General features: G+C 38.8%; 1 protein-coding gene across 3 annotated transcripts in view; it reads right to left on the reverse strand.

The window, feature by feature from the left end:
• Positions 1–27,956, reverse strand: part of LOC121942102 (USP6 N-terminal-like protein) — a 54,790-nt gene that overhangs the window by 5,775 nt on the left and 21,059 nt on the right. The window contains exons 3-14 of one of the 3 annotated variants that reach the window (XM_088081657.1): positions 27,495–27,516; positions 17,654–17,739; positions 17,511–17,550; positions 17,309–17,389; positions 15,707–15,814; positions 13,996–14,105; positions 10,591–10,639; positions 8,323–8,443; positions 8,024–8,118; positions 7,792–7,857; positions 4,362–4,461; positions 2,923–3,075 (exon numbers count right to left, since the gene is read on the reverse strand). In XM_088081657.1, coding sequence (XP_087937783.1) covers positions 2,923–3,075; positions 4,362–4,461; positions 7,792–7,857; positions 8,024–8,118; positions 8,323–8,443; positions 10,591–10,639; positions 13,996–14,105; positions 15,707–15,814; positions 17,309–17,389; positions 17,511–17,550; positions 17,654–17,739; positions 27,495–27,516 — 1,031 coding nt within the window. The remainder of the gene's footprint in view (positions 1–2,922; positions 3,076–4,361; positions 4,462–7,791; positions 7,858–8,023; positions 8,119–8,322; positions 8,444–10,590; positions 10,640–13,995; positions 14,106–15,706; positions 15,815–17,308; positions 17,390–17,510; positions 17,551–17,653; positions 17,740–27,494; positions 27,517–27,956) is intronic. The other 2 variants (XM_088081664.1, XM_042485207.2) reach the window with 2 other exon arrangements.

Genomic DNA, 27,956 nt, shown 5'->3' on the forward strand with positions numbered 1-27,956 from the left:
GATAAAATTCTGATGGGTTTTTTTTTTCAGAAATTTGGGATGTGCATCTCACTCTGTGACTGCTGTCATGACCTACATCTACTGACCTACCAACAGAAATGCAGCATGAAATGACGCATATGAAATAACGCATATGAAATAACGCATATGAAATAACGCATATGAAATACTTTGAGATCTCTTTGCAAAATTGACGAGCCAAGTTGGCCTGTTTTCCCCGCTTACAACCGCATCCACATTCTCCCCATAAATGCTGCTATAGCGAGGGCTTGATTTATTTGTTTACATTTTGCTCTTACCACTACAGCGGTGTAGATGGATGCGACATGCTGACGATGTTTTGATCTTGCGTATTGACATCGACAGACGTAGGTTGTAACCTGCGTTTTAGTAGGTGATGTCATCACACAGTCTGCATACATCAACTGCATACATAACTTGATGTTGTACCCGAGTTTATTAAGATACATTTTGTAGAGTGTAGCTGCACTAAACTTATAAGACTGCAAAAATGTCACAGTCTACAGGAGGTTTTTTGGGGTAAACAGATGGGGCCAGTGAAAATCTTGGTGTAACACACCAAAACTAAAAGTCATAACTTATTTTTAGGAATTTAATATGCTGTTAAAGTATATGGAATAGTTGAAATTCATTGCAATAGTGATTCATTCTGTGCATTTATATGCACAGTTAAGTGGAACTGTGGTTATAGCTCAATTAGGCCATTAATTGGACTACCTGTCCCAGTATACAAGCACTGGGGGAGAATGAATATAGATAGAAGTATGGCCGACTCTGCTGCTGTAGGCGGCGATATATTTCCTTTCAGCTGGTTGCTACTGGACCTTCTTCCAGTTGGCCTATTACATCACACACCAAACACGTTGGCAAGCAGCAAACTGGTTGCATGTTGAATGGCGACAATGCTTTTTTTGTCAAGTGTGCGTCATACCTTGTCTTGGTTTGTTTTCATCCCTTCTTCTTGTTTTGTTTTTCGCTGCTATCATCTATGAATTTATGGTGTTCAACTTACGGATCAATGCCCAGCATATGGACTGTTGAGCATGTACAGAACGCCTGGGCAAGTTCTGATCCAGTTGAAAAGTAAACCGACCCCCAACCACAATATCTAGGTTTGTTAGTCTGACCTCTGGAAATCCGACTTAGTACGATTTCAGTCAGACTAAAATGTTTACATGTATTTTAGAAGTCCAGTTTTAGTATGGATAACACAATAATTTGACTTTTTCTAACATCATGTAAACATACTGATTGTTATTCAGCTAGGTTGGTTGTCCTTTTCCTTAAAAAGGCATATATCCATCTTTATTGTGAAGCTGTACATTGAGGAACTAAACATTAACTGGAAACAAACCTTGTTAAGTTTAGTGTAGAGTTGTGGGTACTCATAGAACCCAGTTTCATCAGTTATGTTGAGATCAGAGTTCAAGGGTCCATTTAAAAATAGCCATATCAGTTGTTCCTTTGCCAAAATGTAGCCTAAATTTGGAGCGTTATTTAGCCCCCTTTCCGCAGGCTACACTGAAATTGTTAGCCCGATGGATGCCTTACATTGTCTAGGTTAAAAGGATATGAGTGAATTACAGCCTCTTAAGATCCTGACACACCAAGTTGATGGCTGGCCATTGGTCAGTGTAGGGCTGTTGGTGAACATCTGTTGCCCTTGTCGCTGTTATGAGTCCCGCACATAAAGGATGGACAACGGTGCCCCACTTCCCCACCTATGCTTATTTGAGGTCAAAATATCCGATATATCAAAATATCTGGCATTGCCATCTTGCGATGATGTCATTAGGAGCCGGATTCTCCGCAGTAGCAGTATCCACAGTGGGAGAGTTCTGCCAAAACACCCATCCGACCATTCGTGAGCAGCTCCATTGAATGCGAGTGCATGGATTGGCTGTCACAGCTGTTAATCATGGCGGACAATGCCCTTTTTGTAAAACTGAACTTACCATATAAACAAACACTTGAACAAACATTAGGGTGACGAGAACTACCTTCAGTGACAGAAACCATCTTTGGGGAAAAATGTATTTGGCGTGTACTTTGAGTTTTTAGTTTGGCCTATGTCCCATTCACTAACACGGAGGGGCAGGCTTTATAATCTACACTGCAGACATACACCAGGGGGCGATCAGGATTCAAAAGCTACATTTTAGGGGAACCGTCTTGTTGTCCATCTTTATATAAAGTCTATGGTCCTGCACTGTTGGCCTCGTTAGCCCTTGTCGGCTTTTTTTCACATTCAGCAGGTTGAATCGGCATTTGCAGAGCCCATCGCTGAGTGAAATCACTTTGATTGGCAGTTCAGCTCAGTGCACAAGAAGAGAAACGAAAGTGAGGAAAGTAAACAAGGAGCTAAAGTCAAGAGGGAGTGAGATCGAAACAAACTTATTATGCAAGGTGAGATTATTTTCTTCTGAATTCTTTAGCAGATATGTTTTCTGATTGTTTGCATTCTTGTTTACTGCCACCTGATAAATGTGCTTTGTTCTGTCAATATCAGATTATGTTGTTAATGTGCTAACTGGCTAAGTAGTGTCAAGACGGATTCTGGTTTCCCTTTTTGAATGATAATTACAGACGAGTTCCATCTGCTAATATGGAGAGTTATTTCCTTGTACGCAGGCGCAGAACAGATGTGCTTGTTGGCTGTCGGTTGTAGTCTTTACAATGTGTTCATGTGCAACTTTTTGGGGGAGACACAGGCAACATGAGGAGACACAAAAGTTGGCTTTCATTGCCGCTAGGTCTTAAGTGTTGGATTAGTATGTCTGGGCCTTCACAGACGTGAGGGCACGAGGGTGCAACTATTGCATCAAGTGGGCCATGGATAGCTATTTCTATCTAGTCATTCTGCAGAGGACAAAATGAGCTAGTTAGAGTGCAGCTGTGCACCTGGGGGAGGAAGGTCCAGCTTCATCTTTCGTAGTTCACTCATGGAGCCCTGAAGCTGCTCAATGATCACGTCGTCGCTGTAAAAGAAAGTCTGAGCGATTCGCTCCTGCAGGAACTCTCTGAGATCCTCCAGGGACATCTTCAATAGACGCTCTGCACACACATGCAATCACAAATACGCACAAAGTTTACTTGTTGACGTCATGCAAATAAGCTCTAGTGCGGCCTGTAAATGTATCTCATATTTCTGAAAGAATTAGTTTTTTCTCAGTAAAGTGACATGTACAACCAAATATCAAATCTCATACTTTTTGATACCACCTGAAATGTGTCTGTAGTGCAGAGTATTGGCAAATGTCAAGATCAAATGCTTTTTGCTCAATTTGGTAATCTTTTTGATATATTTTTTGATCAAACAATTCCTGAGTTTAATTATGATTTAGAGAGTTTTGTTGAAAAAGTTCTTTTGACCAGCTGCTTGCGTTGATAAAGCATTCGTGCAACTGTGGTTTTATTAAATTCATTTAAATTGAATAGGGACTGTTTGGCGCATTTTACGCACTTTTCAATCTTCTTTTTTGGATAATTTTGGCTGTGTTCATGCATATGGCATACACTTTGGCAAAACTGTGTAATTTTGTTTAATCTGGGAATTTCCAGTTTAGCTCCTACAATAAATCTAAAATACGCTGTGGGAACTAAATTGTTACATTCAGACCGTTACATGCACAAAATGCACCAATGAAACCCATTCAAACTGACAGTTTCACAGCCATTGAAGCACAAAAACATGCATTGTATTATTTCTGGGCTTTTGCCTTGGAATTTGTCATTTTTAATATTTTCCACCTGATGACATCATTTTTGGCATATCAAGAAAATACATGCAGTTTCCATTAGGTACACTGCCACAATCAATGTTGCTGCCAATTACTGACATATCCCAGACTGTAATCATCAAAAAAAATCAACTTAGCATGTAGTATATTGAAAATAATTTTTTTTTTCATCTAAGAACAGAGTGGCATCATGGGGGAAAAGGGCACTTAAAGGGTTAAATTATGAAAATTAGTGAATATTTGATATCTATAAGGACTGATGTTAGTAAAAAAAAAAAAAATTAAAGTAGAAAATCATTTGTAAAATATTTTTTATAGCCTGATTTTGAAAAGCTCATTTTGTGTGCAGAGCAGTGTGAGTATTGAGTGAGTATGACACTGCAAAAAAACGAATAATGAAAGTAGAAAATCATATCAATGTATCATTTCTTCATTTTGTGTGCAAAGTAATACAAGTGTGTGTTTTATTAAAGTCAGCCCTAAGGGTTAAAATGCTGAAATAGATAAATAAAAAAAAGAGGCTAAGCAATGTGTTTGTGGTAGGTAGGTAAAGCAGTGATAGGGTCATTTCACATGGTGAACTGTTTGACCTGTACTTACTCTTGTGTATCTTCAGGATGGTGTAAGACATGGCGGTGAGGACTCGCTCTCCCTCCAGAATGAAAATGTCCCACAGCCGAAGGGTCAGCGTGAACGGCGTCTGCAGGAACACAAACAGAACAGACACCATATCACTGTAGCTTATTTGAATTTGTTTATGCCAGCGGTTTCACATATCTGCAGTTCTCTTCCTGGCCGGAGTCAGGAGGTTTGTTTGGTTCCTTCCCAGACCTCAGAGGCCCACAGGCCCCTCTGAGCTGAGTGACTCAGCAGGACGGAGAAGTGCTGACAGCGGCGCAACGCTGCCAGACCACCACCACAGGATTGTGGGCATGCATGGAGGAGACTAATAGCAGTTTAACTTAACAGCTCTTAATGCTCTCATATAATGCAGTGTCCCAGAGCTCAAATATCGCCTTGAGGTTTTATTCTTAGTCATGTAAAATTATCCTTAAAAAGGAAATCTGACACACTAATTAAGGAATTCTTGGTAATAATTTGCTGTTGTGTTAATCTCAGAGATCAGCTGTAAATAATCATTGTGTGAAGACATCTTTTCTTGGTTTTTGATAGTCAAGTCAAGTCAATTTTATTTATAAAGCCCATTATCACAAAACATGGTTTGCCTCAGAGGGCTTTACAGCATACAACATCCCTCTTCCCTTAGACCCTCACATCACCTAAGGAAAAACTGCCCAAAAAGAACCCCTGAAACAGGGGAAAAAATGAAAGAAACCACAGGAAGAGCAGCAGAGGATGATGAGGGATCCCTCTTCCAGGACGGACAGACGTGCAATAGATGTCATAAATAACAGTTGAATTACAATAATGACAAAAAGGGAAGAGAAAGAGAGAAGGGAAGAGACAGGGAGAGAGGGGGAGAGATGCACAGCAATAATAATGGTAACTCATGTCATATTACAATAATGACAGATGTAAAATTATTAAATGCACTCTATGATAGCATGTTATGTGCAAATATTGTGGGTTTTGATAAAAGTCCCATGCTTATATTGTTAGTGGAGGCATAACTCATATTAATGGCCGTAGAAGGTTGTGTCAAGCACAATCACGGCAGCGGTGCAACCAGGACCCACTACACAGGCATAGCTTCAGACAGGACCACAGAAATTGCAAAACCAAGACCAAGATCAGGGCGAGCTGGGGGTACAGTTTCAGTGCAGCCACAGCACGAGCACTACCAAAGGCAGAGTTACGGCACCTGCACAGCTATCACCACGATCAGGCGCAGCCAAGATTGCAGCCAAGATTGTAGCCAAGATCCATGAAAACTAGGAAACAAGGGAGCAGGAATGCTCCGGAGAGGTAACGGAGTTAGGCTAATGGAGTAAACAGACATGAGTGTTTGCAGATGGAGGGAGCAAGAGAAGGAAAAAGGTGCTCAGTGTATCATAGAAAGTCCCCTGGCAGATTAAACCTATGTCAGCCTAACTAGGGGCTGGTCCAGGCAACCTGAGCCAGCCCTAATTATAAGCTTTATCAAAGAGGAAGTTCTTAAGTCTACCCTTAAAAGTGGGAATGGTGTCTGCCTCCCTGACCAAAACTGGAAGATGGTTCCATAAAAGTGGAGTGTGGTAACTGAAGGCTCTGGCTCCCATCCTACTTTTGGAGACTTTGGGAACCACAAGTAGCCCTACGAAGCGCAGTGATCTTGAGGGAACTATGAGCTGCGACAGATAGGACAAAGCCTGATCATTTAGGGCTTTGTAGGTAAGTGATAGCACTGTTAATATTAACTATCTATTCAGCTCTTATCCAAAGTAACTGGAATTGTGTAACCATTATAATGATAATTGTGTTTTCTGAGGAAACCTTTATCAGCAACAGTACATGTTTACAAACTTTTGTAACTGTTCACAGTGCTTTCCGAACAAATACATCTTCACTAAAACCACTTATGGAAGAGTTGCACACCTGGGCAAGCTTTGGTGTTCTAATTCTGCTCAATGGCTGGCACAAGCGTAGTTCAAACACACATGTGACACTCATCTGAAAGTGTTATAAATCAGGGCCCGTGCGTGCACTTTTGCCACTCCGGGCAAAAAACAATTCTGATGCCCCTCTAGTTACATCAAACCAAGATACCAGCAATAACACACAAAGGCAAATATACTATTCACATAAAGCAAAAAACAGTAACAACAAATGCCAATATTGCTTACATATAATGTAAATAGTCAGTGCAACAAAAATGTGCTCAAAGTGTCAACAATAATAACATAGTTGACACTGATGATAATAGTATGTATGACTCATCATGCAGGCCCTGTGTGAATGCAAATGACGTGCTAAAGAAATCAGCATAATAACTTCAATAACCTACTTCAGAATTAGAACTAGAGAGGAAATAAAGCTAACCTTTCAAGAGTGCACACAACGCTTTGCAAAGCCAAACTTACGTCCAGCTTTTTCCATTCATAAAAACTTTATACATGCTCAGATGATTTTTCATGGGCGCTAAGGATGCTTGACATATTTTCCAGTCTTCAATATGATCTCTTGCAAGAGCTGACTTTCTCTCACTTCCAAAAAAAAGTTTACAACAGAGGCAAAACTTAACATCCATGCTTACTGAATAAACAGACTCTCTCCATTTGTTAACATCTGACTATAATGACACACAGAAAGCTTTAAGCATGTTTGACACGTGTCTCAACAATTCATTGTGCTTACAGAAAGCGTAGCCTAGTATGCTTGGAGCCCTCAGTTACTGCCATTGTTTACTGCGTGATTTTACTCAGGAATAGTTTGCATACTTTTTACTGCCCCTGCCAAAAAGGGTTTGCCTTTGTGGACACACTGGCACTGTATACATTGTAATTTATTAACAAAAATGCATGTGTCTGGGAGGCACTGAGTAAAAGACTGGACAAATAAGACTTTGATTATACTGCAAGAGTTGTGAGTAAGTTTATAAACTGATGTTTTGCAGTTGTTAAACACGGCCCCCATGTACTCCAATTTATCAAGAGTTTTTGGATTCTTTGTTTTCTTAACAAATTTAGCATTACACAGGCTGAGTAACCTATATGCAAAGAGTAATGCTTGGGGCAAAGAATTCCTTTAAGGATATTAAAACAACAGGTACACATTAAGTACACATTAAGACCCATATGAACAACAAGTTTTTGGTTTCCTCAGGAAAAGAGTGACAGGAATGATCATTTCAAAGTCACTGGAAGCCTTGTCTCGGGAGCTGAAATCATCAAAACATCATTAAAAACTCTTTGTAAGTCCAGCACAGTTATCTTCAGATAATGCAGAAAGACGACTTGTTTGACAAGCTGCTGTGGGCTTTTGTCCTTTACTTTAAACATGACGTCGTTGTGTTATGAATTGGAGATGAGAAACAGAGTGAGAGATGGAAAGTGGAAGAAGAGAGACCGCATCAATCAAACATGTTCCTCACCCTGTCAATGAAACACTGCAGGAACCATTTTGTGCTGTAAATCCCTGCAGACATGGTCTCTCTGTCCTGCAGAGGGCGAGAGAGAGATGTTGAGAAAATAAGAGAGAATCAGCAAAAATCTTGGAGACATCAAGCAGCCTGCAAATCACATTAAATGTCCCCAAATCTGAATCCTTGTTGTTTCTTTGCCCTCCTGCTCTGTTATGAAACACTTGTGTAAATGTGACCTCACCAGATGTTTCTTCAGCTTGGGGATGAGTTTGGAAATAACCTGATCATGATGTGCCTGGAATCGCTGAAGTTTAGGAAACCCGGGAACAAAAAATCCTTAAGAAAGAGAGTAGAGAGTGTAGAGAGAGCAGAGAGGCGCTTCGTAAACCCACTTAATACAATCCAAATCACACTCAACGAGCAGCCTGTAATCAGTGACACCTCCCCGAGAGGAGAACAACTTCAACATTTGTTTCTTCACTCCATCTTGAAAACAAGCTTTTATTTTCATGTCCAGATCAGTTGGCCGTGACGTCTCACCGTGCATGGCATGTTTCTGATTGGTCAGCAGCTGTGACAGCGCCCAGAAGGCGTCTTCCTCGTTCATGTACATAAGCAGCAGGGCGGCGATCTGACTCATCCCCTGGCAGTAGCTCACCTCCTGCAGGCAACGGGACAAAATCAAACACACATTTCAGCTTTTTCCACTGCTGCAGTACTTTTCTTCTCGTGACTGAGCTGGCTGTAATTTGGCACAGTGTGGGACAGGATCAGTAACCTTTTGTTGCCTCATAGAAATAAAATGTACAGAGTGGACATCCCTATTCATAGCAAAGCTCTGTTTCTCTTTCAGCCACAATAGAGGGACTACAGTGATGTAATGGCGGAAATCTCTGTGAATTATTCTGCATGCTGTGCAGCTCCCTCCACCACCATGTACATAAAGTAGGGGGAGGCTTGCGTTACAGACATACAGATACATACATATGTTTTTTTGTTTCATTCAAAACATTTGTATTTTAAAGGGGTAGCTGGGTTTCCAGGTATAATGACATATCAAGTTATTAAGAAAACCAGAATTATCGCTTTGTGGTTGTTTGCCTTCACAAAACCAGTCAGGTATGGGGCGACGATTGTAAAGTTGCGCACTCTGAAAGTAACAGCAATATTTCTCCACATTTAGCTCTATAACACAATTAAAAAGAGGTGTGAATTTTTCAAAGTTACATTTAGAGCAAAATTTGCAAACTTTGTCAGATTTATTCTTTCGTGAAAAATATATTTCCAAGATAATGTCACTGTAATATAAAAATGTTTAAAATTTAATCTAAATGATATATGTTAAATCTAAATATTAAATCTAAATTTTATATGCCAAATCTAAATGTTAAATCTTAAATCTAAATGTTGCTTGTCAAATCTAAATATTAAATCCTAAATCTAAATGTTATATGTTAAATCTAAATCTTAAATCTTAAATCCATGTAACATGTTAAATCCAAATCTTAAATCTAAATGTTAAATCAAAATCTAAATCTAAATGTTAAAAATATTAAGCTATTAAGCAAATTTGTACTGCTGCTTGGTGGAAGTACCAAAGTAGTAGCTTGATATTCTGTACATGGAGACGGACCGACGGATTTACGTTTTGAAATGAGAAAATCAAAAGCGGGAAACAAGTTTTTTAACTGCGGTTCAACTCTGCCTCACTCCTGGCTTATATGAGAAACTTTGCCATGAGGAGAGTGCACCTCGGGAGAGGCGCATAGAGACTCTCTGTAGCAGCTGAATTCAGCCAGAGCTAACCTGCTAACACAGCAAGGGCTTTCACAGCGGGCAGCAGTGCTGGGTCTAGCCCAGGGAGATAAGGCCTGCGTAGGCTGTATTCGAGGTGCTACTGCCGCAGACTGCTTTTGTGGACTTTCTGTCCACAGAAGCTTCTGTCTGTCAGCAGCAGCTTCTGCGGAGCTGAGAGGACAGCGGCCAGCCAGAATACCTTCACAAGGCCAACTTTTCATGTCAGCACTACAGGAAGAAATGAACAGTGTTTGTATTTTTATTGATTCATAAATTTTAATTCCCAGCTTTCTGTAGCAAGTGATTGGAATTTGTCACTCATAGACAGAATGGGGGCTCATTCATAAATGTAGGTACATTTAATACATTAAAAACAGCATGATATTTTTGTGATTTAGAACCAATGTCTGGTGCAAAATATGCTTTAATTAACATGACAGAAATAGACTTGTAGCATAAAAAAACGCAGGGTGTCTCTGGCTACCATGGAGACACACACAAACACAGAAGAAGTGTAATGTCATTCTCTGCTCTGGTCACCATTAATCACTAATAATTAATCACTACACAGCAAATAGTGGTTTGTTGCTATACTGATGTTCAAAATCTCAAATGTAGAGCCTTTAAATACCTTAAAATGATACGCCTTAAACATCACCTACATGATTATAATGCCAACGCCAGTAAAAACACTGTTCCTTCCACTTTTATGCGGTTCATTTTCCACCAACTGTGGATATAAAAGTGCTGCGATAATTAAGTCCTGCCTGCAGTCTCTGAAAGCAGAGCGGTAATTGGATACATACAGTCAAAGCTTTGTATCAGCAGGCTGTGACTGCCTCTACTGAGCTGAACACTGTCTACACCATGAGCCATGAGTAGGAAACACACACGAAGTCTCTGCTCCACCCGGGAAAGAAAACTCAGGATAGAATCTAGATTTTTATCAGTTATATCAAGTTAAAGTGGTATTTTAGTTTTTCATGTAATGAAAGAAAATGAGCAACTTACTGTGTTGTAGACTGAATATGCAGAGAGAACATGGAAAAGAGACTGCTGCCTGTAGAGAGGAGAGGAAGACAAGGAAATGGGATTAGAGAAGAGGGAAGAGTTGAGAGTGAGGTAGTGACTTATTCATCAAATTTCTGATTGACATGACACTAATTTGTCTCCAGTGTGGTCGACTATAGAGTGTGTCTGCCCTTTCATGGTTTTGTTCAAATGTGTAGGGATAAGCATTCAGCATATATATCACGCCTGTTAAAATTTTATTAAGGCTTAAAGTTACACATAATGAAGGGCGGCCTGCTTTGAGTGACAGGCTATCTGCTGATTGTCAGTACATTTACATGATGTTGGAAAAAGTAAGATTGTCGTGTTAGTCCATCTGAAACTGGTGTTTTAAAATACATGTAAACATGTTAGTCCACCTGAAATCGGACTCAATCGAATTTCTCTAAGTTGGACAAACAAATCATTTGATTGGAAGTCAGTTTTGTCATCTATGTGCACACCTTTCTCAGACTTTAACTGGACAAGGTGTTCTATGCATGCTCCTAGTCGCTGTGCTAGCCTCTCTGTGATTAGGGATGGGGACTGTTTGTTATTTATGAGAGGGGAAGGGGTACTGCAAAACTAGTCAGGCATTTCTAAAAACATTGAGCACTGATGAGGGACTTGCTTTTAATTTTGGCTTGGGGGAGGGAAATAAAACTTGAAAAGCTAGTATTTTATATCTTTTTTTAATTAAAAAAAAGTTACACCCCAGCCACTCCCCTTCTCTGAAAAAATAAAGTACAGTCCCACACAGCAGTGCGGAAGCTAAGCGATATCCTGCCTTGGACGGAACTGCAGCAAAACATATTTTAGCCACCTAAAATAAATCACAATCAGTTTAAGTGTTCATTATATTTGAATATTATCTCCTCTTTACCTTCCACAGCAGCTGAAGGAGGCAGCGGTAGAGCAGGAGCTCCAACGTTCAGTGGAGTCTGGTGTTTTTGATGTAACGGCTTCAAACCCTGTAAGTAAGGGCTGTTTTACGGCAAGGTAAAGCTTTGAAAATATTCTGAATATAGCTTAAAATAAACTGATAGTGATTTTTTTTAAGGTGTCAGTTTTCAGTTTTCACAGCGCTGTTTGATTATATGTACCTAACGCCGTGGTTTGATATTTGTAAAACTTTCCTTAAACTGATCAATTTAAACATTTGTGACATTGTCACAATGTAAAGTCTATAAGCCGGGTCAGAGGGGGGAACACCTCATAGTCAGTGAGCCACATACCGCACAAGTAAAGCTAGAAATTTTGGGGGGCATATGCACTAGGTGAGTGACTCCAATGAAATGAATAGCCTCCATCTTGGGATCTGTTATCTAGGTGTTTTTTTTTTTATTTATGGAAGCATTGCAAATTCCTCTTTGTGATGATAAAGTTAAGTCAGACTACCTTGGTTTACTGAAGTTGCTAAAACTCAGAGAGAACAAGGTCATTCAACGGTCATTTTTAAGTTGCAACAACTTAACAAAATTAAGTAAATGTAGCTGAATCTTAATTAACTTAACAGTTAGATATGGAGTAAATACAAATAAAGATGAATAATTACATTTACTTTCCTTTTTTAGGCAACTGGTTTCCAAGGTTATTTTCAAGTAAGATCATTTTGTCACATTTTACCGCGCACAAAACAGTGGCCGACATCACGGTGACGTCTATTATCTATACAGTCTATGATAATATCCCACAGCGCAGCAATAAAAAAGAGAACAGCACTGAAAAAAAGAACTGTTAACCCACTTAAAAATACTTCAATCAGAGACACAAAATGAATTCTTTTTTTTTTTATTAAGTTCGATTTACACAACCACTTCGATTGAGTTAAGAAAAAATGTATTTATTTATATATTACCGATCAAAGTAATTATTTTAAGTTGGTTAACAATTCTCTTTTTCAGTGAGTGGTCTCTGGCCACTAACAGCCACTGTAACTGTAACCATTGCAAAAACTTTTTTGTTTTATTTGAAAACTGTTTACTATGTAGTTTTCTATAGTATGTAGGATTCCCTGTGGACTGAATGGTAAACAATGAATGAGTGAACAGTTTCAGACACAGCCAAGGACTCTGCACTGTTCAAACTGGACTGTGTTACAAACACACAAACTCTTTGAAACACAATTAAACACTGAGACAAAACAAAGGAGAAAACATAGAAAAACACAACATCGAGAACACGGACACTGCAAAACACAGAAAAATCATGAAGAATATAAATAAGACAGAAAAAAAAAGAACAAATAGAAACACAATGAACCAGTGAGACAAAATGAAGGGGAAATCATAGAAAAACACAATATGCAAAACACTGATAAAAACATGAATATAAATAAGAGATATTTGGGAGAACACGGATATTGCAAAACACAGAGAAAACACAAATAAAAAACATGAGGAATATAAATAAGAGAGAATATTAAAAACACAAAACAGGACAAAAAGAAAGAAATTCAATTAACCTGTGAGACAAAACAAAGGACAAAACAGAAAAAAACAAAACATGGAGAACATGGACGCAGCAAAACACAGAGAAAAAACATGAGGAATATAAATAAGAGAGAAAACACAAAACAAGAAAAAAGAAATCATGACACTGAGAACACAAAAAAACATACAGAAAACAGCGAACAAAAAACTGACATTAAAGAACAGAACATGCTGAATTTTAAGGTTACAGACAAAAAAAATGAAAATAGAAAAAAAGAGACTTCAAAGCATGCAGAGAAAACTCCAAAGTGACCATAACCTAACAGAACACAGAAAACAGAAAGAACACAAAGAACACAGAGACAGAGAACACAGCTTGACGGCAGCACCGCAGCTCTCTGTCACTATAAAAAGGTTCATTTCTGCAGGGCCGTTGAACTCCTGTTAAATATTGAAACATTTTACTGCCCAAGACTTTCCGCTGCCGCTCCCGAACAAGCCTGCGGTCTATTTAACTGTCGGTGACATCACTCTGTGACGGGATCGGGTTCCACACAGAGCCAACGCCGTGCAGCACTCAGCCTGCCCACCTCACTCAAACTCAGTTCACAGCGAGGTCGCAAAAGCAAAGTCTCCACTACAGATCTGGAACAGTTTGTGTTCTTACATCCAAACTGGTGAACTCTGCAACCTGGAAATGAGCAAAGTGATATACAAAATATGGCCAAAAGTATGTGGACACCCGACCATTAAACTGTAAGCATTAATCTGCTGTATCTTTGTTACGTTGGGGTGGACAAACCAGAGCAGTTCAAAAAAGCCTGAATTTGTTTTAAGTAAAGTATGAGAGAGAACAGTTCACCCTGATGAAAATCAAGCAGAGATCGAAAATTAGACTGAAAACTGTTTTGCATCCTAACACTGTGAAACTTACTTGACTCCAAAACGATCCATGAACATGATGTGGTTTCGAAAGGTCCTGTTGATGTCCAGGTCAATCTGTTTGATCTCAGATGAGCACAGTCTAGCCTGCTCCTTCATGTTCTGGGTGGAAACAAAGAGCTCAGTTTCAACAGGGACTTGGATGAAAGAACAAAAATCACATTTTAACTCTGGAAAAACAATTACCTGATATGTGAAAAAGCATCAATTTCCAAAAAAGTGTAACACATTTTTCCCAGACTGAACCTTAAAGGAATACTTTACCCACAGAATGAGCATTTGTATTTTGATTACTCACCCCATGTTATGCTGAATTCATAAAGAAATCACTGGGCCTCATTTAAGAATTGACACGAAAACCAATTTTCTTTTATTTTTGCACATATCCAAGATTTTAGCACCAATTTAATTTGGGGATTTAACAGTTTTGTCTTATTGTTTCTCATCTCTTGTGCAAGAGAGCATTTTATGAGAATAACACTCTTACGAAGGTTTAGAGAAAACGTTTAATTTTTTAAAGACCTCAGATTTGCACTGAAGTACAGAATTTGGGTAAATGTACATAGTCACATTCAGCTCTGGTCAGAAGAGGGACACAGTAACTGAAATTACTGTAATTGGGATCAATGCACCAAGTATAGTAGTATCCCTATAGCCCTGAATGCAATTATCCAATCATTAAAAATACTCTAAAACATCTAAATTAGATTATATGATCATGCATTTGTTAAATATTCCTCAGATATAAAACTTATTTTTCCTTGTGTTGGAAAACAATTTGTGGACTGTGAAAATTAGATTTTTTTCTCTTATCTTGGTAATTGTGCTCTGGACCAAGATTTAAAATTTTCTAAGAGCAAAAATAAGAAAACACTGTTGTATCCCCAAAATCAATGGGTCCTAACAAAACAAGAACAAATCATTGATCAAAAATAGGAGAAAATTTGTCTGTTTATTGTTTCTTGCATGAGGACCAATGATTTGATAATTTCTGAATCTCCATTACATCCCATCTGCTTGTTCTCCTCTCACGAAACTAATCCAGTGCACTATAGTAAAAAGCTGTAGTCTATCCTGAAGTGTTAATCTGGCTGGTTTTGTGATGGGAGGGAGGTCAAACACATATCAGTTCAGATGTGAGCTTTAAGCGCCCATTTGTCAGGCGAGCTAATCATAAACATTTAATCCAGGTGGATGTGACCCTTGTTTAGCTTTTTAGGAGCTTATTACGCATTTATTCAGAGATTTATTTAAGATAACAGTTAAAAATTATTGCCCCTTTGAATCCTGAGCAGACAGAGGTGAAGATGAGCAACTTGGCCCAAAAATAAGCAAGAAATTAGAAAAAAGTTACAAGAAAATTACCTGATTATAAGCACAAAAAAATTATATATATATTAATTTAGACTATTTATATTATATCAGGCTAATTTTCCAGGTCATTTCCCTGTCACCTTTTTCTTTTTTTCTTTTCCTTTCTTTTTTCTTTTATTTTTTTCCATTTTACAAGACATTTCTTGCTAAGTTGCTCATTATGTTTTTTTCCATGTTTTTAAAGACATTTTCTCAGGTTTCAGAGGTGTCTGAACACAGCACAAGAGAACTGATGACGATCCAGGTGTTAAAGGGGTAAACAGATATTCTTTTTTATGCACAGAGAACATTTCACAAGCTCTGCAGGCTGGTTGACATTGAGTTCATACCTCATATTTGCCCTTGTTCTCCTTCTTGGCCCTCTCCACGTCCAGCATCAGTGCCCAGGCCTGGCCCCGGAGCTGCAGGGGGATGCCCTTATACACCCGTTTCACCATCTGACAACAGAGAGCAAGAGAACACATGAACAATGTGTGAATTAAAAAGCCAGAATGTTTTGAGAGCTAATGCTGTGACGCGTAAGTCAGAGGAAAGTTTAACATATCGAAACGTATCGAAGGCGATGCGTAGGCACGCATCGACTTCGATACGTTTCACAGGGACAGAGCAAAACTTTTCACATTTGTAACATATTTGGTGAGCATACAGATGAACAGGTTTGTGTGTGTGTGTGTGCGTGTGTGTTTAGGTGTGTGTTGAACATGGTCCCTGCTCAGAATAACAACAGTGTTTTGGGTTTTAAACTTACTAATATGACAGCTTTTGGCAGCTTCTACTGTCAACAAGAGCCTCCATTGTGGGTTTTCAGAAGCCATCAGAGCTCCTATACAGTTTCTATTTGTCGCTTTCTCGCAGAAAGCAGAAGCACAAAAAACCCAACAGCAGAGTTTCATTTGGACAACGAGGATGACTCTGTTATCAGTTTCGATATGACACAAGATTATATGATACGATGGGATTTCGTGGCATCAAGCATTGAGGATTTCAGATTGTAACCATTTTCCTGCTATTCATTGTTGAGAAGGTTTTAACTAGGAGCCGAATTATCCACAGAGGTCTCTTCCTCTCCAAAACAAACAAACCAGGCAATTTAAAATAGTAAAAACACTTTAGAAAACAGTTTCAGATTAAAAATCAATGTTTTTCAAATGCTGTTTGGCTTGTCATGGAAGGGCAGCCTACTACAGTGGCGGATGTGAAAATGCTAATGTCCCTATCTGGAGCCTTTTTTAAAATGTTTTTTTGAGTTTGGGATATTTATTTTTCTACTTTTTAAAAATACTTCTGACTTCTCTGGGTATTTTTTCCTTTTCTTTTAAATAGTTTTTATGTTTGCTTGTTTTTTGGAAACATTTTTGAGTTTTTAGGATTTTTTAAATGATCTTGAGTATTTTAATTTAGATGGGTTTTTTTGAAGGTTTTTTTTTGTTTTGTTTGATTGTTTATGCATTTGGTACTTTTACTGTTATACTTTACTTTCAGCACTTATTTCTGAATATGCTTACTTACCTTTACTTAAGTAAAATTTTCAATGCAGGACTCGTAACAATGCATTTTTTTCAGTTTGGTATTAGTATTTTCACTGAAGTAAAGGGTTGTAATACTTCTTCCACCACTAAGTGTGGGTCAGAGAACTGTTCTGTGTGGTTGGAAGTTTTCTTTTCCAAATATCATCTTGTTTGACTCATATTTCAGGGGTTACGTTAGAATGAGTGAGCATGTTGGATTCCAGTAAACTGTAATTGGCCTACACACTGACAGTTGCTGGGAATCAGTGTATAAGCGAAAACTTACAGGTCTCACTGACCACATGGAAACCAGCCCCCACTTCACATACTTGTCAGCGATTGTATGAACTCTCCAGCACTGAGGTCATTTTAAATGAGAGTAATCAGATGTGTTCGGTCTGGTGTGTGTGGGCTGTTACTCACCCTGTCACTGTTTTTGTATTTGTCCCACTTCTTCACCATCTTCAACCACTTCTCCGCCCGCTCTATCTCCAGCTGCTTCCTCTGTGAGGGAGAAAGGACACATAGCCGACAACATGCTGCTGCTCACTCACAACTCAACTCACTGGACAGATTTTTTAAAATGATCGGTAGCTCTAGAGCTTTGTGAAATTTCTTTCTTTACCTTTTCCTCATGCGCAGTCGGGGCCGGCAGCTCATCCTCACTGGTAAAAAAAAAAAACAACGAACCGTCAGTGATCATCTCACAACTTCACCAACTGGAAGCAAACTGCTGTCCCCAGTGTGATGAGGAAGAGAAGGACTCACTGCATGAAGCCGAAGCGGTCGATGACTTTGTAGATGCTGTAGTCAGCATCTTCCCAGGGGTCAATGTCCACCCCGCCCTGCCTGCCCTGCACACACAAAAACACACACACACACACACACACACACACACACACACACACGTTACCGACATGCAAGAACACAAAACAAATGTTGTCAACAATTGTTCAACTGAACCTTTCACTGAAAGAACCAAAAAAAAAAGATTAAATAGAATCAATGTTCGAAACTAACTTTTGTAATATTAATTGTATTAATTTTAGTTAATCACTTCAGTCGGCGTCGTTGTCCATGCAACATACTGTTGAAGGTTATGTGCGTTGCTCTTCAGCAGGGGCAGTAAAGGCAGGGTCAGGAAATGCTGTTTTTAAATGGATTTTTTGAAGTGCGGCTGTATGAGACAATGTAAAAAAAAATGTCCTTTAAAATTATGGTAAACAGTTTTTGGTAAACAGTAAACTACCTGCAGCAATAGTTTACCATTTTTTACCACTCTCTGGAACTCACTCCCCGAATCCCTCCATGACTGCACTGACCTCCACACATTCAAATCCCACCTCAAGACCCAACTTTTTAAATCTGCTTTTAATGTTTGATTTTTGCACATTTATGCCTGTCTGTCTTGCCTTTATTGATTTTATTTATTCTGTATGGTTTTACAGACTGTAACTGTAACTGTACTGACAGTGTTTTTGTTTCAGGTAAACGTGTTTGAGTATTGTGAAAAGTGCTCTATAAATAAAATATATGATTTTTTTTTTCGTATTTGAATTTTACAGTGTCACTGCTGTAAATTACTTTAAAAGTATATGACCATTAAATATATTACAGTACTCTACAGTAGAATACGAGGTTTACAATGTAATACTGGTTTAAAAAAGCATAATGATTTACTCTTTCATTGTAATTTTTTTTTAAAGTAAATTAATGTGAGAATTTTGCTGTTTTTTTACAGCAATTTGTTACAGTGCACTTCTGTATAGTCAGTTTAACAAAGTAGCTGGCGGTCAGTGTACTCAATATCAGTCTAAGTGGACGCTATTTTTTATTATTTTGAGTATTTTTGTCGCTTTACCTCGTCCTCACACAGCCTTTTCCTTTGGCACAACATTTCTCATCAGCTATTTGGGTCAGAAAGTGCTGTTAGCAGTTTATACGCAATCCAACTGAAACAAAACTTCAATACCGCGTCCAGTCAAACTGATATCGTATTTTTTAAGCAGGCGTTTTTTAACTCTCTAAAACCCAGGTCAACATCACTTTTCTTTTGCTGTGCTCTTATGCCTTCCCCAAGTATTGAAACCTTTAAACCCAGAGAAAATGGATTTGTTTTTTTCTCAAACAGATGGGTAAAAAGGCAATGAGCAACAATGACTTGGGAGAAAATGTCCAGAAAATTAATTATTATTACTATTATTACTATTATTATTATTGAAATCTCTATGAAAGTTATAATGATTTTAAGCATTCTATGCTGTTTGTTTTCAGGGTATTTCCTTTTTTTGTCTGTTATTTTTTGTTTGTATGTTTATTTACTTCCCTGTTGTTTTTTGTTTGTTTGGGGGTTTTAGTGTGCTAATTTTCAGGTAATTTTCAGGTACATTTTTACTAATTTCTTGCTAATTTCTTGGTTATGTCGTCTCATGTTGCTCATTGCCATCTTCCCATATTTTTGAAAGAAATCAAGCCAATTTACCCTGGTTTCAAAGGGTTAAGCATCCACGAGATTTCACCTTTGGGTACCACAAGTGTCTTTGGCACATTTCAAGGCAAATATTGCCAGTTTTTAAAATATCTGGATCAATGATGTGGACCAACCTACATGAAGACAATGCCACCTCTATAAAAAAAATAATTTAAAAGCCTTTGACACAGATGCATTAGCGTGCATACACACTTTTATTGCATTTACACACACACATCTGACACCAGAGTACACATTCAGATTCAAACACTGAAAGCGTCCTTAGTTGTGACTAAAAGGTTTAACACAAACATTTTTAATAAGTCAAACTGTAACAGCGAGCAGTTCTCTACAGTCAGACTGTCCAACCCAAACATGCGTTCAATATCTGCATTAAGCAGCACAACATTTCAGAGTGATGTTTGTATCATGGAAAATCAATTTAGGCTACAATCTAGTCACAGTGTTGACATAACAGAGGGGGAACTAATCCTCCAACAGCCTACCAGAGAGGCTTCTCACTCCACTCGGAATAACAACACCGCTGAGTGGTTGGCTGCATCTGGAAAACAGCCAATCAGCCTCCTACTCTAAGCGAGGGGGGTCAGAGTGTGCTCACATACAAACTGTTGGGCTTCTTCATGGTTCACTCGGCACTCTGAGCCCTGGAGGCACCACCAGTGATGTCAGCATCATGAAAGTGAGAGGACTAAAAATACTTCCTCACTGAGAGTGTTTGGAGTGCCACACAGTGTTACAGAACGAGATCTAAATCGCAGAAATATCAACCTGTCAGGATGAGTACTACTACTGACTTGATAAATCAATCAATTCAAAAAAACAGAAGAAACTAAGTGGGATTTTTTTCCTAACTTAAACATTTAGTGCTCTCAGATGCCCCTTTAAGATTGGATGGCTTTCTGAGCTAGGGGGTAGGGACAAATCCTTTATTTTTCTCTGGTATCAAACACAGGTTTTGGACACTGTCAAGTACCAAAGTTGGCATCAAATATCTGGTCAGGTTTGAGACAACTCAACAGGCAGGTTTCCATTACAGATTTGTGCAAAACTTAAGCGATATTTTTGAAATGTTGATAAAATTGTGAGATGACAAAATGATGATGGCGTAAGCCTGTTATATGAGCGATAATGGAAAGACAAGCCTCTTACAGGTGGGAATGGCCATGTATGAAGGATTTCTGGGAGGTGACAGTCCATGATTTCACAGAGGAATTGCTGATTCAAAACTTCCAGATGATCCGCTCAACTTTTGAAGAGTTATGTGATGCAATAACACCTCTTGTAGCTCCTGCTGCATCATTAGGGAGCCAGTTCCTACCAACACTCTCTGTTGTACATCATGTGACCTATAAAAGTGAAAAGTGTTTCCATTGCTGTTTTGTGAAATCCGGCTTTTTTGAATTGGCTTGGGGGATAAATTTGAGTTTTGTTTCCATTAGGCAAATTTATATTCGCAATTTCAATTTGTGCAATTTGAGGGTTAATGGAATCCCGCCTAATGTAAATCTGCACACTGGCAGCAAATTGATGTGTGTCGACTTGTGTCAAATAGTCCACAATTTAGATCAACATTTGACAAAAAATGTCGCATTACAAGGTCCTGTTTCTCCATTTTTCCAAAGCTTCTCAACAGATGGAAACCAAGTGGTCGTTTTTTTTCAAACTTCTATTTCCATTTCAACAATGAACCTTTGAGCTCATAAATTTTGCTAATTCTCACATCATATTTTATGTAGTCAAAGGTCTTGAGAGGCTGCATGTGTCTAGACAAAAATTAGCATTCGAGAAGTTTGGCCTCTTAAAGTTAAATTGTTTATAGTTTTTTATTTCTAACCACATAATAGATGTCAGAAAATGCTTGTTGAAAACAAGATAAACTGTGTAGTACTGAATTGTGGAGGTGGAGCCCTGACTCAGGACGTTTACTTGCAGTTAAGTCGAGCTATGGTTACAGCCATTAAACTGGACCACTGTCCTTGTCCCAGTATACAAGCATTAAGGGAGAATCCATTTTTTGATGGAAGTATGTCCCACTCAACCACGGATTGTGTTGATAAGCCCTCTTTCAGCTAGCTGCTCACAATCACAACTGTTAATTTACAATAACTTTGGGGTAGAAAACCGCCGCTTCAGGTACATATAATCAAACTCTGCCTTCATTGATTAGTTTAACGTCACATAAAATAATCCACATCTGTAAGTGTAGTCTAAACTATATTTAGAATATATATAGTAGTTTTTCATTGGATTTTGGATCATTACGGAAAGTAAACTCTGTGGTAAACAGAAGTTGACAGAAGTGAAAAGTGAATTTTGGGCTGTAAATGAATTACACCACGGCTGCACAACTTGATGTCACCACCACATTAAGGCGGTAAAGCCGTACTCAGCGCCGCTTGGTGTGATGATGTTTTGTAGTCTCATTTAGTCACCTGTTAGTTTTTTTTTTTTTTTTAACTTTATTGCCAGCCATCAATAACAAGCAATTAACAGACAACAAGTCAAAAACAAAAACAACAACAACAGCCTTGAGACTGGGCTACCCATATTGAAATATGTATACATATATATATACACACATATATACCATATACAAAGTCAAATAGTGATGAGACAAACGACTAGTTGAAAATAAAATAATAAAAATAATAAATAGAAACATTTCCTTTACTAATACAAAATTCCTAACTCAGATAGTCAGTGACTGGTCTCCACCTCCTTTTAAAAATCCTTACTTTTAGTTGTAACTGAGCGGTCATATGTTCCATTATGTATACATGTTTGACTTTTTGTAACCATTGAGTAATGGTAGGAGGGTTAGGGTTCAGCCAATTAATAGTAATCATTTTTCTTGCAATCATCAACAAAACATGCAATAAATAACATTGGTCTGCAGTATACAAGTGGTCAGGTAGTACATCCAGCAAAAAAAACACAGGTTCCAGGGGTAAATCCACTTCCAAAATTTTCTCCAGCTCTTCTTTGATGTTTTTCCAAAATGTCTGTATTTTTGGGCAGTCCCAAAATGTGTGTGTATGGTCGCCAACCATGCCACAGTTCCTCCAACATTTGTTGCCAGAGTTGTTTTTAAATATCGAGGTTACTAGTGGCGTCCTAAAGAATCTAATTTTAACCTTCCAGTCAAACTCTTTCCAAAGCTGACTTCCAATCCCTCTGTGACATGCTGTACACATATTTTCCCACGTTTCATCCTCCACTACTGTATTTAGCTCCAGTTCCCATTGCTGTTTAATGTGTAGTGTGTTTTCAGATAAATCTATCATTCATTTTTTATATATATGGGATATTTGTTTTTTGGGCAAAGCAGGTTGCTCAAACAACCTGTTAGTTTTTAAGACTCAAACCTTTATTGTTCACAGTGAGGTATCAACTGACGTATTTTATGTCGTAGACCAAAAGGTGGAAGTCTCCTCAGTTTGTGTTAACTGCAGACTTTATTTCAGGCATCGAACCAAAAAGCCATTCAAAAAACCAGTTGACTCTGAGACAAGTGAACCAGAGGAGCTGAAACACTAACTCATTCCAGGTTTTAAGACTCAATACTAGAGCACTCTGTATTGTTCTGTTTTCTCAAGTTTAAAACTTAATTTTATATAATATTACTGGGTGAATTTTTCAATAATTCAAATTAGACTTGGTGTTTAATAACACATTTTTCAGTAGTGTGCCACACTCATTACACATATTTATTTTTGCTCTGCCCAAACCTTAAAAGTAAAGATTTTTTGTAGAAAAACAAGCATTTATGTCTGAAACTCAGGTACTTTATCAGGAATAGTGCAAAAAAAAAAAAAAAGCGAGAAAAGCTCAAGAAAAGTGAAGAGGCAAAGATCCAGCCCAGCATCACCAGTATTTGAATAAATGCTTTCATTTCCAAGCTATTGCAGTCCATTTTTTAAAGGGCTAAGATTTAACTTAAACATCATTTTATTCAAGAATGTATTCCTTTGTTATTTACATATGTGACAGACTCACAGTTCCAACATAATATCTGCTGGCCTTGAGTCTGTTCCAACTGAACTGAAAGGGAGCCAGAGAGCAGGATGCATCAAAGCAATATAGGTGAAGCGAGGTCAGCGAGGTCTCTGAAACCTGCATAGAAGACATGATCCTGCATGTATCTATGGCAGGCTTTTACCCAGAATTCTCCTGGGATAAACAGTGGTGGTGCACTGCCAGAAACCAGCATCCACACACACACATCGCGCTGACCGGGCCTGCAGCCAACCCCCGGAGGTCCATGTCAAGTCAATCACTGCACAGTGTGTCACAGCTCTTGCTATGGCTAGACAGAGCAGGCCTGCCCCCCTCTCTCCCATCATCCCTCTGCCCCAAGCTGCTGAGCTAAATTTAACCTCTGGCTGCCACCGTCTCCATTACCCAGTTCAACTCTGCAACAGCACGTTCACCACACTAAGCTCCCAGCATTCACGCAGAGCTCAATTTCGCTCAATTTTGACATTTTGATAATGTTTGTTTCTGTCACACATAATAAGCTGATGCAGATCTTTACAAAACTCCTGAAAATGCTCAATGTCCCAGCTGTATATTGTCATATTGTATTTTCAAAGATACAGAATGTACAGTATGTTCCCATCTATCTGTTTTCACGCGCATCTTAAAAAGGCATCTGTAAAGAGAATCAGACTCAGACTCAGAATCTGGTTAATCTCTTTGGTTTTTCATATACAACGAATTTGCTTTGGTGTATCAGGGCAAACCATAAGTGTGAAATATTAATAATTCAAAATAAAAGTTAAACATTAATATAGGAAAGAATAAAGTTATAACAAAAATGTGAAATACTTTAAAACTAGAATTACTGCCTCGCGGTACGTCTCCTCTTCTGTTCCTGAGTTTAGTTTTTTTTTTCAGAAAATCATGATGTCACTGTGAAGTTGACCCCTTTGACCCCTTAGGTATATAATATCATTATTTCATGTCATCTAATTTTATTCAATTATACATTTGTGATAAATGTTGTGTTTTTTGGGGGGGACATGATCCGACCTTGATCTGACCAACTACAACTCTACTCTGCAAGTCTACAAGCCTTCTTGATATTCTTTTTGTCCTCCAGCATTTGCTGTCATACACGTTTTACCGCATATCTCCTTTTCTAACTAGCATGCTGACATGAAGTGGGTGTTACCGGGAAAGCTCTGATTTTTTGAAGTGGGATCGTTTGATATACTTATCAGTATCAGCTGATGGTAGTCTGCAAGTCCCATATTCCATGTTCATTTCATCATCATTTTATCGAAGTATACATTTGTGAGAAATTTAGTCATAGCATTAATTCTTGACTTAAAGCCAAAAACATGCTTTGTAAGGTCACTGTGACCATGACCTTTGAACCTCGATGACCCAATTCTAATCAGTTCATGCTTGAGTCTAAGTGGATGCATGTGATAAATTGGAAGAAACTCCCTTAAGGTGTTCTTGAGATATCACATTCATGAGAATTAGAGAGAAGAGGTCACAGTGACATGATTTTCAATCTTTAACCAATAAAATCTAACCAGTTCACAGTTGAGACCAAGTGGAGTTTATGCCAAATTTGAGGAAATTCCCTCAAGGCGTTCTTGGACATTCAGACAGACGTACAGACAGCATGGAAACATTGCCTCTGGTCATGGCTATTGCCAGCGCAATATTCTCACGTTGAACAGTAGGGACTGTTGTTTTCCCAATTTGCTGACATTTAAAGCTGCTGTTCTTCCTCTTTGAGTTAGCTGCTAACTGCTGCTAGCTTTTTGAATCTCTCGTGTTTGGGTTTGAGTGAGTATGTTTGCTCATAAGATGCTCTGTTTTGTCTTACAGTGGTGCTTCACTTTGCTGCTTTTGATAACCACTCAGGTCTCAGAACATATGATGAGACACACTGGTTTTGAACTGCCCGTGGGGAGAATGAACATGCAAGAATCTGTGTGGTCTTGATTAAAAAGCTGTTTCACTGTCTAGAACACGTCATGTTAAATTACTTTTCTCTGACTCACTTATTTCTCTGAATGTTTGTTATTTTGTCGTGTGTGTTTATCCCAGTCACTCAAGTTGCTATGCTCATCAGAAAGCACAGATTTGATTGGCTGAGTAATATGCAATTGGTCTATGAATTTCCTGATCCAAGAAGTGCTACAATGAAACAGACACATGTATTGGTTATAGGTCTGGATCAAGACAAGACAGTGACCTGGGGGATGGAGAGGGATGGCAGTGAAACAAGTTGGATAGACTTTGGTCAAATTGCAAACGAGGGGGGTGGCGCCACCAATATCTCCTACTGCAGGTATTGATAATTAATTGATCGTTGCTTCCAGAATCATCAAGGACCCATCCCACTGTTCCCACAGCCTGTTTTCCCAAATGCAGTGTGGAAAAAGATACAGATAAAGTGATAGTTAAAGATATAGTTTTTATTTACACAGGCAGTCCCAGCACATACGCCCTGCCTGCCCAAATCCAGCCCAATCAGGGATTCAGTCATGTACTTGTAGTGCCAATAGTGGATAAAAAACACTATGCACATTGTGGACACTTAAAGGGGACCTGTTATGCTTTTTCAGTTTTTCCCTTTTCTTTTTTGTTTTGTATAGCATTTTGTGCTTGTAAAAGGCCTCTCAAGTAATAAAGGCCAAAATCCAAGCCAAAGGGAGCACTCTATCCTTCAGAAGACACTAGCTGTGTCCCAATTCAGGGTCTGCATCCTTCGGAGGACGCAGCCTACATGGTCTACGGAGGCAACTCTTTTGGAGGCACCTCCGAAGGCCGCATCAACGGTAGTTAATTGGGACAGTCTAGCCTTCGGAGGGGGGGGGGGCACTAAAGGGGGCACTAAAGCAAAGAAATTATTTTATTTTTAAAATGTACTTTTTATTTAAATTTTGCTGGAGGAGGAGGACAAGTGCCTCTGTCCGCATCGGAAGCTGATTTTTCGCGCAGTAGAGCCTCCGTCAGCGGGCGGAGCTCTCCTCTGCTGCGGGCAGAGCTCTCCTCTGCTGCGGGCAGCACAGCGGGGCTGCTAGGTGGCTACGTGTTAGCATTACTAACGTCACGTATTATGAATGAAATTATGAGATTTTAATGTCCCTCTAAGTTTAACATATCTGGCGTTTGATTTTCAAATGAGTAAAAACCCACATTAAGTTAAATCAACGCGCCAATCTCCACTCTGTGCCACCATTATTTTTGAAGATCGCAGGCGCGCAAGGAATCTTGGGAAATGGAAGGCCGCGAAGGATAGTAGCGATGTGTCCTCCAAACAGAGGGAAAAGAAGGCCGCATTTGTGGGCTGCGAAAGGAGGTGCCTTCGAATTGTGACCAAATGGGACAGCCTACGCGCAGCCCTGTGATGTAATTGGCCTTCGAATGCAGCCTCCGAAGGATGCAGACCCTGAACTGGGACACAGCTACTGCTCCTAAGCTGCCTGAAACAATGTTTACTTCCGTAACTTGGTGATATCACAATGTAACAGATAGAATGTGCATAGTAAGAGCCAGCCAACCAATCAGAGCAGACTGGGCTTCGTGGGAGGTGATACATAAGCTCAGACAGAGTGTTTCATGCAAAGGTGCTGCAGCAGAAGGCAGTATGAGACACATGATGAGTTTTTTGAACACTGAATGCATGTAAACCTGTTTTAGTAGACACCCAAATACAAATCTTGAAAATGAGCATAATAGGGCCTTTTTGGATTAGTTCACCCAAAAATGAAAATTCAGTCATCATCTACTCACTCTCATGCCGACGGAGAGTCTGCGAATTTTAAAGTCCACAAAACACTGCTGTATTTTCATAGGTAAAAGGCGTTGCACTCATGTCCCGAACAATGGAAGTGCATGGTGACCAGGATTCAAACGTTAAAAAAATACATGCCAGGTCTTAAATCCAGTTTCAGTTTCAGTAAGGTTTTACATCTCTGGTCATCGTCATCCAACCCCATCAAACCACAGGCACAAACATATTATTACACAACGTGTTATTAATGCACTTTGGCAGCATAGTACTCACATCCACCCACACATACATTCACAGAGTAGTGTCCTCCACACAAGCAGAAATGCACTACACACAAACCACACAACATTTAAATTTACGCTTTCATCCTTCTCCGTGTGCCTGTAAACCACAAAATCAACAGAGTGTGAACCTCCTACAGCAGAATCACACACAGCACAAGAGATAATATATCTACAGGTCTGGAGCACATATCACAAATTATCCACAGCCTGCAGTCCTGGAAAACACCGACAGTCACTCAACAAAATGCGAATGACCGAGGATGACATTATGAACAATATATTCTAACTACATCTGGGAAAATTACCTGAAAAGACTGAATCATTCCAACATTATTAGGGTGTATATTTTTATTATTAACTACTTTTATTTTATTTTATTACTTTTTTCAGGTAATTTCCTCATTTTGTTCTTTTACTTTTCTTTTTTGCGCTAATTACTAGTAATTTTCTTGTTGATTTTTTACTAATTTCTTGTTATTTTTTTTAGGCATTTCTTATTAAGTTATTCATTGCCTTTTCTCCATGTCTGAGAGGCAT

Source organism: Plectropomus leopardus, chromosome 1, assembly GCF_026936395.1.
Source record: "Plectropomus leopardus strain MGB_pleo_1.0 chromosome 1, ASM2693639v1, whole genome shotgun sequence".
Lineage (NCBI taxonomy): Eukaryota > Metazoa > Chordata > Actinopteri > Perciformes > Serranidae > Plectropomus > Plectropomus leopardus.